At 42.0% G+C, this 11,301-nt stretch overlaps 1 protein-coding gene across 5 annotated transcripts in view; it reads right to left on the bottom strand.

The window, feature by feature from the left end:
* The window catches only part of LOC125724450 (GON-4-like protein), a 32,288-nt gene extending 21,217 nt beyond the window's left edge, over positions 1 to 11,071 (bottom strand). For 2 of the 5 annotated variants that reach the window (XM_049001136.1, XM_049001139.1), the window contains exons 1-11: positions 10,664 to 11,071; positions 6,834 to 7,119; positions 6,238 to 6,333; positions 4,935 to 5,143; positions 2,808 to 2,882; positions 2,549 to 2,599; positions 2,211 to 2,261; positions 1,437 to 1,532; positions 1,115 to 1,228; positions 811 to 990; positions 383 to 596 (exon numbers count right to left, since the gene is read on the bottom strand). In XM_049001136.1, the coding sequence (XP_048857093.1) occupies positions 383 to 596; positions 811 to 990; positions 1,115 to 1,228; positions 1,437 to 1,532; positions 2,211 to 2,261; positions 2,549 to 2,599; positions 2,808 to 2,882; positions 4,935 to 5,143; positions 6,238 to 6,333; positions 6,834 to 7,071 (1,324 nt within the window). In that variant the 5' untranslated portion in view covers positions 7,072 to 7,119; positions 10,664 to 11,071. The remainder of the gene's footprint in view (positions 1 to 382; positions 597 to 810; positions 991 to 1,114; positions 1,229 to 1,436; positions 1,533 to 2,210; positions 2,262 to 2,548; positions 2,600 to 2,807; positions 2,883 to 4,934; positions 5,144 to 6,237; positions 6,334 to 6,833; positions 7,120 to 10,663) is intronic. The other 3 variants (XM_049001138.1, XM_049001137.1, XM_049001140.1) reach the window with 3 other exon arrangements.
* Between the last annotated feature and the right edge of the window lie 230 nt (positions 11,072 to 11,301).

Here is an 11,301-nt window from a genome sequence, read left to right as displayed (position 1 = left end):
CGCAATCTTATTTTGGATAGAATGTAATCCGACTGGGCACTTGGGAATCGAAATCGAATCAAACTGAGGTCAGGGTTTCCATTTCCAGCCCTAAACAATACATTCCTCAAATAAAAATATTGTGATATAATATATATAGATAGACAGATAGTCTTTGGCCTTCCTTTAGTGCTTTTCACAATTTGTTTCCAGTGACTCTGCATTTGTAAATTTGTGTTCCATTTCTCCAAATATAGAAACCTACTATGTAGTATTTCATAACTCATTCTTTTCAACCGGATCAGAATCAAATCTAATTGTAAATACCCAACCCTACAAAAAAAGCTCCACTTTTCACCAAAAAGCACACAGCAACAGTGCCTGCAGGAGCATCCTGTCTCACCCTCATTCTCCACATCTGATGCCATGAGACCCTGCAGCCACTGGGCCCACTCCCTGTCCTCAGGGCCAGAGTCACACTCATACATGTCCGGGGTGATGTCAGGGGCACGCAGCTCTGCCTCCAGCTGACCCAGTGGGACATCCCGCAAGGGGCGCTTGGAGCGTGTGCGGAAGGCCATTAGGCTGTTCCCATGACCGCCGTTGCTATTCAGGGCCTGTGAGATTGGGGAAGCAGCAGGGGGAACACGAGTTAGAACCAGGTGGATGAAATTCACTTCTTTATTACGCATTCAAATTAATGAATAACATTCTACTTCAGCTGATGTACTACACTTCGAATAAAGCCTACAGCCCAGAGAGTAGCCAGGGTGGTGACTTTGTAACACGAATCATAATACGATCCATGTCACGGTGACACAGTCAGCGCACCTGGAAGGGCTCCATAGACACTGGTCCAGTGGCCAGTTCCTGTTCTACTGCGTGAAGCTTCTCCATGAAGCTGCATTCGGATGAGGCCATGGGATGGGATGGGGATCTCAGCGGCTGTGGGGGAGGTGGGGGGCCCATGGGAACCACCTCCACCTGGAGGTGCCTTGACTGGTGTTCTCCCTTAATGAAGAGTTATGTGAAGGGGGGATGGGCCACATCTTTTTAAAACAACATCTATACAGGACACAGAGCACAAATGTAGAGTGTGTTTCTATGTTGGTAGCACAGAGGAGTACCAGGTCACCTGTGTTGGGCTGCTGCTGCACTCCTCATCATACTCGATGACAGCCCTGGTTGGCCCTGCTCGGCTGCCCCGCGGAGAGGAGGCTGTGCTCTCCATGTCACTCTCCAGGAGTGTCTGATGCCAGCAGTACAACATTATTCACATTGACTCACATGGACCAACACTCAATGGCTTCACTCACAGAGTGCTTCATCCCTCGAAAATTTTCAAGATACCAAAAGGAACTAATATATATATTTAGCAGACATTAGTTCAGCATAAAAACATTTTAATTTTCAATGATGAACCGGAAAGCAGGAAACACTTGATCACGTCCTCTCACCTCTTCTGCAGTCTCATCTTCCTCTTCCTCATCAGGGCAATATTCTTCATCAGAAGAATCCTCTTCCTCCAGAGGAATGTCTACAAACTGGGGAGGCTGGAGAATTCCAAAAAAAAAAGTCATGAACTTTTCAGAAAGCTGCAACACACAAGCGAGTGCAGCTACTTCAGCATTAATGCGGGACAGTGAAGGCGTGAACACCGAGCACTACTGCGGGACAGTGAAGGCGTGAACACCGAGCACTACTGCGGGACAGTGAAGGCGTGAACACCGAGTACTATTGCGGGACTGTGAAGGCGTGAACACCGAGTACTATTGCGGGACTGTGAAGGTGTGAACACCGAGTACTATTGCGGGACTGTGAAGGTGTGAACACCGAGTACTACTGCGGGACTGTGAAGGTATGAACACCGTGTACTACTGCGGGACTGTGAAGGTATGAACACCGAGTACTACTGCGGGACTGTGAAGGTATGAACACCGAGTACTACTGCGGGACTGTGAAGGTATGAACACCGAGTACTACTACGGGACTGTGAAGATATGAACACTGTGTACTACTGCGGGACTGTGAAGGTATGAACACTGAGTACTACTGCGGGACTGTGAAGGTATGAACACTGAGTACTACTGCGGGACTGTGAAGGTATGAACACTGAGTACTACTGCGGGACTGTGAAGGTATGAACACTGAGTACTACTGCGGGACTATGAAGGTGAAAACTAAACACTACTGCAGGATTATGAAAACTGGAGGAACCTAAGCTTGCTTACCTTATCCCTCTCAGGCTTCTTTATAGGGGAGATGTTCCACGTAGGAATAACCTAAAAACAGTGTTTTTAATATACTAACAAACTTCAAAAACAAGCTAATCAGAAAGAAAGTGTTAACCAAACTTATTTGGATTCATTTAGTATTAATTTACCCAAAACAGGTATATCAAGTAGCATCTGAAAGGAAAGATGGGGAGTCAAACTTAGGGGACAATGGGCAGTTGCCTGGCATAGTAAATAATCTTAAATGGGAAGTGTTTTCACAGAAATAACCGCAATAAGAATACTCTAAGTGCTGTGTAAGCAAGGACAGTTACACTGACTTGCAGGGCACTCACCACGCCTCTCTCCACCACTTCCTTCAGCTTGGAGCGTGTCATCTTCGGCTCCTAACATGGACACATTTCCACATTATCTAAGAACCTCCATAGTACATATATCACTTGGGAACTGTGTGGCTCAGTGGTTAGACCTCTGTGCCTGACATCGGAAGGTGCTCAGCAGAAAAGTCACATCCCATTAACCCCCTGAAAAATGCTCCATATCACATATTCTCCTGCATCACTAGGCTTTATCCTAAAAGTTGGGGAAACTCACAAAAATGGGCATGGCCTCCGACTCGGCGATGGCAGCTTTCATCATGGCAACAACATGCTCGTTGGTGATGACTTCCTGTAGGTAAAGAGCACAGATGCACACTGAATGGTAGTAGAAGGCAGCGCAGACACTGCAGTTAACCTAAACCATTTTTGTGGTCAAGTCTGCTTGTCAAGTGACAAACTATTTATTCATCTTAGAGCAATGGAAGTGACTGTACAACCCTTCCACTGAGTTAAACCTGGAACTTTTCATACATGTCCAGTGGCCTCATTTGTCAGTTGAGTATGAACAAAAAGACCTCAGAAATGTGCAGGTTTTACAAAACCCTATATTTATCAAACAAAACATGAGTGGGGAAAAAAATGCATATAATTGCGAAATCAGGAAAAAAAATTTTGGACAAATCAGGAAAAAGTTACACTTATTTTAAAGAGGGGAAAAGCAAGTAAATCATAATCTCACGCATGCCAACAATTCATACCATCAACCTGTACCTTCACATAAAAATGTGAAGTGGGATGTATTTTAATTATTATAATTTTATTAATTGAATGAATTTTATTCTACCGGGATTCTGTTTATTTGTGCAAGCCAAAGAATGTTTATTTGTCTTTGATAATTTAATTTCCTATTTCAAATACTACACCTTGTGACCTCTTTACATGAATTAAAAATATCTGTAACTGTCATGAGTTTCACTAAATCTGAATTGGGTATCAGACATTACCATGCATGGACTGCCATATAAAAGGCGTTCTTGCTAGTGACTACGTAAATGGAAAGAAGGGAATGACTTTTCATGGACCATCAAGCTTATTTTTACTCATTTGTTTACTATTTGCACTATGTGTAATGTCTCTGCATGTTGTCTGATTTGCATTAAATGTACGTTTCCCTACGCTGCGGGTGAACAGACAAACATAAAAGCTACATTTGAAGCGATATCCAGCTTTCCAAATGCAATCAGGGTGGTTGCCTGTGGTGACAACGCAATAAGGGCACCTTAAATCAAATCACGTTTTTTTTTTTTTTTTTTATGAAAAGCACAGTATAGTATTCAGTAGTAGATGCAGAAAATGAAATGAGTGCCGATTAAGCCACTTTGGTCAATCAAAAACAATTTCAATATATTAATGCACAAGCCATCTGTGATGCCAACATTGATATTACTGGTTAATTTTAAATTTCACGTAATACATCAGTACCTACTCTAGCACACCACCACACAACAGTGCATCCATTATTATAGACGCCATATGTATGTTTAAGTTTGAGAGTGATGGTGCAGGTTTACCTCTGCTACAGTGCAGCAAGTCATTACTTTCCATCTTCAGATGCAACCACTTTTTTGGGGCATTTTTAGAACTGACGGGATTTACTGCAGTGGCAATGTGTTGCCGTTCAACACACAATTTCATATTCCACTTTATTGTAAATGCACAAAATACAATTAACCTGACAATGAAATGCAGTTTGGCATTATTTTGCATGGGTCTATTAGAAACTAAGTGTTTTCTGATTTTGCAGCATGTTATTGGCCATCATAATAGGGGGGTGGAGATAGAAACCCCATCTCTACGTGTAATTGGCCAGTATTGTGCTCAATTAGATCTACGCTCATTTGCCCTTCCTGACTATCTCAGCTGTTTTCCCTGTTTTTCTAAACCTGAATTTCTCAACCTAAATTTTCTCAACCTGAATCTTACAACCCGAAATTTCAAGAACTGAATTTTACAACTTGAACTTCAATTTTTATTACCACAAAAGCAACACAAATTCAATTTCAGGAAATAAACTCAAATTTGATTTCTTTAATTAGTAAGTACAGGTAATGGAATTCAAGTTTGTAGTCTTTAATTCAAGTTCAGGTTAACACATTCAAATTCAGGTAAATAAATTTAAATTTAGGTTGTGGTGAGTCTGATTTTATCTCCTAAACTAAACTCTAAACTCATAGACACCGACAGCAGACAGTCCTGTTCTTATGAAGGCTTGCAGTTTGTGGGACTGTGGCTAAGGTGCTTGGTGAGAAGAATTCCGGTAGCACTAGACTTGCTGATAACCAGACAGCGGACAGTTTGCATGCATGGTGACGGATGTGCAATGTGCCACAGAGCCACTCACATGGATGATGTTGCGCACATTGACTGTTGTTAGGTTGTGCTGCCTGGACTTGCTCTCTAGCTCCCAGTCTAGCTGCTGGTCGATCTCCACCTCCATGGGGCGCGCCTGATCTGGACGAGGCCTAGGGGCTTCACTGACCTCCTCATCCCTCCTCCTCCTCCCCCCACTTTTCTTCCTGAGTGTTTTTTGCTCATTAGGTTGCTCATCATCTAAGAAGAATAAATAAATAAAAAGTCAGTGTTAAGTCACTGCAGCCACTGGGCCCACTCCCTGTCCTCAGGGCCAGAGTCACACTCATACATGTCTGGGGTGATGTCAGGGGCACGCAGCTCTGCCACCAGCTGACCCAGTGGGAACAAAGATCCATCATAAGGCAAAAATAAACAACTACTTCAATCGCTATTATCGATCACACTCTCCGTGGCTGGTGGTTTGATATGGTATGAATTTCTATGGTCAGGAGAAACCCCAGGAAAGTGTTGATAAATATATTCTGACATCAGATGTTTGATCTTCAATTACATTTCATTGCTGGTTATAGCAAAGTTATGTGATAATTTGTTAGCATTTATTTATTCAACAAATTAATTATTTAATATTATAATTAAGTAATTATTTACTAGTGCAAAAAATAAGTACATCCCTAGATTCAATAGTGCTTGTTGCTCCCTTTGGTATTCATATTCAGCATATCAGATGAAACAACCAATCGCTTCATTGCAATTTTTTAAAATGTCAAGTATCAGTGGTTATGATTAAAAGCCAAAATGTTAACATTTGGTGATAAGAATACAACATAAGTGAAACGATACAGTAACCAATATAATGCATTACAGACTGAAGCCTTTGCCCTTGAATAGAAAAGTATCAGTCTAAGTATATCTTAGCACTGAAAGACCTTTTTCAACGCGTACATTTGTACTGACACGTTATGTTATGTTGACGCCGTATAAAAATGCATGTTATCGCCAGCTTTTAAATGCATATTTTTATGAAAATGCTTCTTATAAAAGTGCGGTGTGACAAAAATACTGCATATAGAGGGGAAAACATGCTATGTTGAGATGTAATTCAAACAGAATCAAAGTACAAGTCACTGACAGAATTTAAATATATCTGAAAATTACAACGCATTCCTTGGGATGTGTTTACTGCTTTCTCTTGATTATACAAGTGAATCAGTGTTTAGTAAAGACTGAAACTAAACTTCAGTTTCAGAAACAGGAAACAGTTGGCTGTTAACATGACTGATGGGTTAGGGCAAAGTTTACGAGACACCTGGAGGCATTAAGGGGCGGCTTACCCAAAGTTATGACCAAACCCTGCTCAGTATCCTCTTCGGGCAGTAGGTCATACTGTGCAGTGTTGCTGCATTGCTTGGCTGTCTCTCCATTATGTCCTGCAGACCCGAATACAAATAATAAAAGCACTGATCTGTGTATTGCAATTCTCTTTTGCTCCCACTATTGATTCAGGTACAAACTGAGGCTTCGTGATTGGGACTGAAAAAAATAGCTTTTAGGATACATGTCCCATAATTCCATACATAGACTGCAGTTCCCATAATTCCACACAGACTGCAGTTCCTATAACTCCACACATAGACTGCAGTTACAAAGTAACAAGAAGTCCAGAATAATACCAGAAACAAAACTACTTAAAGACAAGAAAATTAAAATATGAGTCTAACACTTGAGGTAAAAGACAAGGACTGTATTTTAAAAATTATCAACTTATTATTTAATTACTTAAAAATTATTCAGCTGGTAAACTTTGTGATGTTACTGAGGAGTTTCCATTGTAATTTTGATAAACTAAAAGCAAACCTACCCAAAAGCATGACATCAGAAATCCCAATGCTTGCTAATTTTGAAAATGTAGGTAAATGACTTTACTTACCTAAATTACATGCAGTATTATGATCCTGGATTAGTGCCTGACCTTTACACGGCAGCCTCCTTGGTAATGAAAAATCTTGGAAAATTCTTTCTGTGTTAGATGTGGGGATGGCACTCCTTTGCGGGGCAGATGACACACTGTGGGATGCTGTACCCTTAGACTGTACTTTCTTCTTGGCCTTCGACCATGACAGACCTACTTTCAGGGAGTTCAACTTGCAGTTCTGGGCTTGACTCATTACAAGGAAGAAACTGTTTCACAACAAGTGATGACTGTACCTTATCACCTACAAGAAGACAAAACACTCACAGTAACACACACATTCCATAGCAAACTTTACATGGTTCCTACATTGGTAAAGAGTAGTGATGAACTAATTAGGTAACTTCTGGCCAATACCAATTGTTTTGTAAATTAAAAAAAAATAATAATAATGTTATTAAAGATGCACTGATCCGATAATCAGATCCGTATCAGCACCAATCCAGACGGATTGGGTATTCCAATCACTTTTAATACACTCCAAACGATAGATTTTTATGGGTAGATCGCAAAGCATTATTGGGTAAGCTGAACACAAAAGCTGCCACTCAGTGTATTTGCCACTCAGTGGGTGTGAGCGTGGTGACTTCTGCCTGCTGTGGCATCATGCGCATGCATACCCTTTGCAATATGAGGAGTTTAAGAACATTGGATGGGTGACAAACTGGAAGTATTTTATGCTTTTATCAACAACTAGTAGCACAGTAGATTTACAATCTTTGTAAAAGATGCACAAATCGCTCTATATTTTGTGGATGTGATTTTATACAATACAAATGAAAATACATATTTGTGGATAGTGATAAATTTGTGATATTTTTTACTACAGGTCAGCTGTGGTGGAGTCTTGGTATGAATTGGACAAAAATCCGCAAATAAATAGAGGAGAAAATCACAAATCATGACATGATCCACAAATATATAAAACCTTTTTTCACGTGTACAAATTGCTCCATATTTTTGTGGATATTTTACGCAACACAAATAAAAATACGTATTTGTGGATAGTGATGTATTTCTGATTTGTTTCTACAGATCAGCTGTGGTATATGGGTCCCCTAAGAGGTCAGAGTGGAAAAATATTTTTTGAAATAGTTTTGAGTGTAGTAACACTTCTCTGTCTCTACAGACATGTCCAGTTAAACATGCTTTAAGCATTAAATTGTGTGACAATGCACACCATCTAACTTTCATATATGTGTTTTTAAACATATTCATTCACCGCCAGTAACTGTAAATAAAAACAACTGGCCTATTCAATATGAAGCGCAGACACAAAAAAAATGAAATATTAATTAAAACTTGCATAGTTCCATGACAAAAGGTGACCATACTGCCCCCAAGAATTTTGGTACTGCATCTCGCATATATGTAGAATTACTTCCACCCGCAGGTGCTCAAACGACATGGGGCATGAACACAGAATACGCCTGGTGGCCAAGATGTGTAAACAAACGCATTGTGAGCATCAAGTGGAAACCAGTCCATTGACTTGCAGTCAGATATTTTAGACCCGCCTGGAAACCAAGCTTCACTACATGGTGTTTGAGAGTCATCTTGACAAGACAGAATAAACTACCAATAACATTAATGCTCACAGATGACAAGTCAAAAGTGTTGACTTTAGTAGTATTCATTCTGTTACACGCAGAAGCAGTGTTGCCAACTTAGCATTTTTATTGCTAGATTTTGCCTCAAATATCTTGATAAGGAACCCTGCTGGCATGACAGCCTTCTTTATATTCTACCCACTGCTCAACATCCTATTGGCACTTTGCTCTGCCACATATAAGTTTACTACCTCATGTTGAATGTTGCATTATATATCTAACAATATATCATAGTAGCATTTTCTATCCATCCATCTATCATCTCCCACTAGATCCAAGGTCGGGTCATGGGGGCAGCAGTCTCAACAGGGAAAACCAGACTTCCCGCTCCCCGGCCACTTCATCCAGCTCCTCTGGGGGGATCCCGAGGCGTTCCCAGGCCAGCCAGAGAGACATAGTCCCTCCAGCGTGTCCTGGGCCTTCCCCGGGGCCTCCTCCCAGTGGGAAATGCCCGGAACACCTCACCAGGGAGGCGTCCAGGAGGCATCCTAATTAGATGCCCGAGCCACCTCATCTGGCTCTCCTCATTGCGGAGGAGCAGTGGCTCTACTCTCCCGAATGTCCCTCCCGAATGACTGAGCTCCTCACCCTATCTCTTAGAGGGAGCCCAGCCACCCTGTGGAGGAAACTCATTTCGGCCGCTTGCACTTGCGATCTCGTTCTTTCGGTCACTACCCACAGTTCGTGACCATAGGTGAGGGTAGGAACGTAGATCGACTGGTAAATCGAGAGCTTTGCCTTTTGACTCAGCTCTTTCTTCGCCATGACAGACCGATGAAGCGCCCGCATCACTACTGATGCCGCACCAATCCGCCTCTCAATCTCCCGTTCCATCGTTCCCTCACTCGTGAAAAAGACCCTGAGATACTTAAACTCCTCCACTTGGGAGAGGACCCCATCCCCAACCCAGAGATTATTCTACCCTTTTCCGGCTGAGGACCATGGTCTCGGATTTGGAGGTGCTGATTCTCATCCCAGCCGCTTCACACTCAGCTGTGAACTGCTCCAGTGAGAGCCGAAGGTCACGGTCCGATGAAGCCAACACCATCTGCAAAAAGCAGAGACCTAATCCTGAGGTCACCGAACCAGACACCCTCAAAGCCCTGGCTGCACCTAGAAATTCTGACCATAAAAACTATGAACGGAATCGGTGACAAAGGGCAGCCCTGACAGAGTCCAACCCTCACTGGAAACGAGTCCGACTTATTGCGGACCAGGCTCTGGCACCTGTCATAAAGGAAGCCCGGCACCCCATACTCCCAGAGCACCCCCCACAGGACTCCCCGAGGGACACAGTCGAATGCCTTCTCCAAGTCCACAAAACACATGTAGACTGATTGGGCAAACTCCCATAAACCCTCCAAAACCCTGTGGAGAGTATAGAGCTGGTCCACTGTTCCATGGCCATGGCGAAAACCACACTGCTCCTTCTGAATCCGAGGTTCGACAGTCGGGCGGACCCACCTCTCCAGAACCCCGAATAGTAGCATTTTGTACTTAGCATTATGGCTGCATGATAAAGTTCCATTTGTTGCGATAGATACGTCAGTATACTATGGTACCTTGTTCAGGTAACGCCAAGAGGTACGTATAGTTTCCTTACAATAAAGTTGCTGTATTATAAACATTGCGCTTCGATCATTTCAGTTGCACTGAAATGTACTAATTTCAGTACTGAATTATTACAAAACTGTGGTACGCATTACATAAGATACTTTTGAAAATAAGCTCATATTACATAGTATAACATACTGAAAAATATTTTAGTATCATGGTACAATACAAAAAGCTAAACAGATCACCGTTGTATTTTAACTTGAGATACATTGTAATACTACCACACCATGGTATATATAGGTGGCCAAATTACAACGGTTTTATCATAGTGGTACCACCATAACATTACCTTGATGATAATACCACAGTACTTTTTATAAGGGGCGCCAATTAAAATGCTTTGTGATTTGCCCATAAAAATGCATCGTTTGGCGCGTATTAAAAGTGATTGGAATTTCAGTGTACAAATATTCTATTACATCTCGCCTTTAACTGCCCCCTAGTCGGATGCACTTTCCGGTACTCGAGTACGTGTTCCCATTCCACGCAGCCTCATGCCCACATTAGTTCCAAAAATCCTTTTGGGAAATGCACACCCGATTGTAAACACTAAAAACTCACCGAAGGGAGCTCTCGCCCTGGTCGGGGAAAATACCGAGGTTACCTACTTTGCTGCAGATACTTGTAAAAGTCCTTGTGGTTGAAAAGGTTGAGAATCCCTGGTCTATATGATACCTCAACAACGCAGTTCCATAACTACAAGCATGCGGCCATGGACTGCGTTTTCTGCCCGCCAGCCAGAAACCATTAAAGAGTTTGTTTTTAAGACTTACAAGATTATCTGTCCGCACTATTCTGTTACTCCGTATTCACTTCCTTTAGTGGATTTACAAATCTTTCAAAACTACAAAAAAATACAAATTTAAGATATCAGCTTCCGGATGTCACTTTTAAAAGTGTCCGACGATCCCCTACCAGCGGAACGTTCCTATGTAGTTTAATCAGGATTAACCAGACTGTGCTATTGTTCCCCAATTCCGGTCGTGCAGACATAATCTGTCGTTTTAACGGAAATGACGTATAAGCTTGAGATTGGAAGGTGCTTGACAGGGGACACGCGCTGTCAGGCCCCTTCTGCAGCCAGACACTCGTGACATATCTTATTCATTGCCAGGTTTAGTAGATGTGGTGACGTTTGTTGACGTAAGACGCAAAGAGTGTAAGCGTACGCTGGGGCTGGCTGCTGTTTGTCGATCATC

This window comes from Brienomyrus brachyistius, unplaced genomic scaffold (genome assembly GCF_023856365.1).
Source record: "Brienomyrus brachyistius isolate T26 unplaced genomic scaffold, BBRACH_0.4 scaffold56, whole genome shotgun sequence".
In the NCBI taxonomy this organism is placed as follows: Eukaryota; Metazoa; Chordata; class Actinopteri; order Osteoglossiformes; family Mormyridae; genus Brienomyrus; species Brienomyrus brachyistius.
The sequence above is the reverse complement of the archived record's forward strand: the minus strand, read 5'-3'. Positions and strand labels throughout refer to the sequence as shown.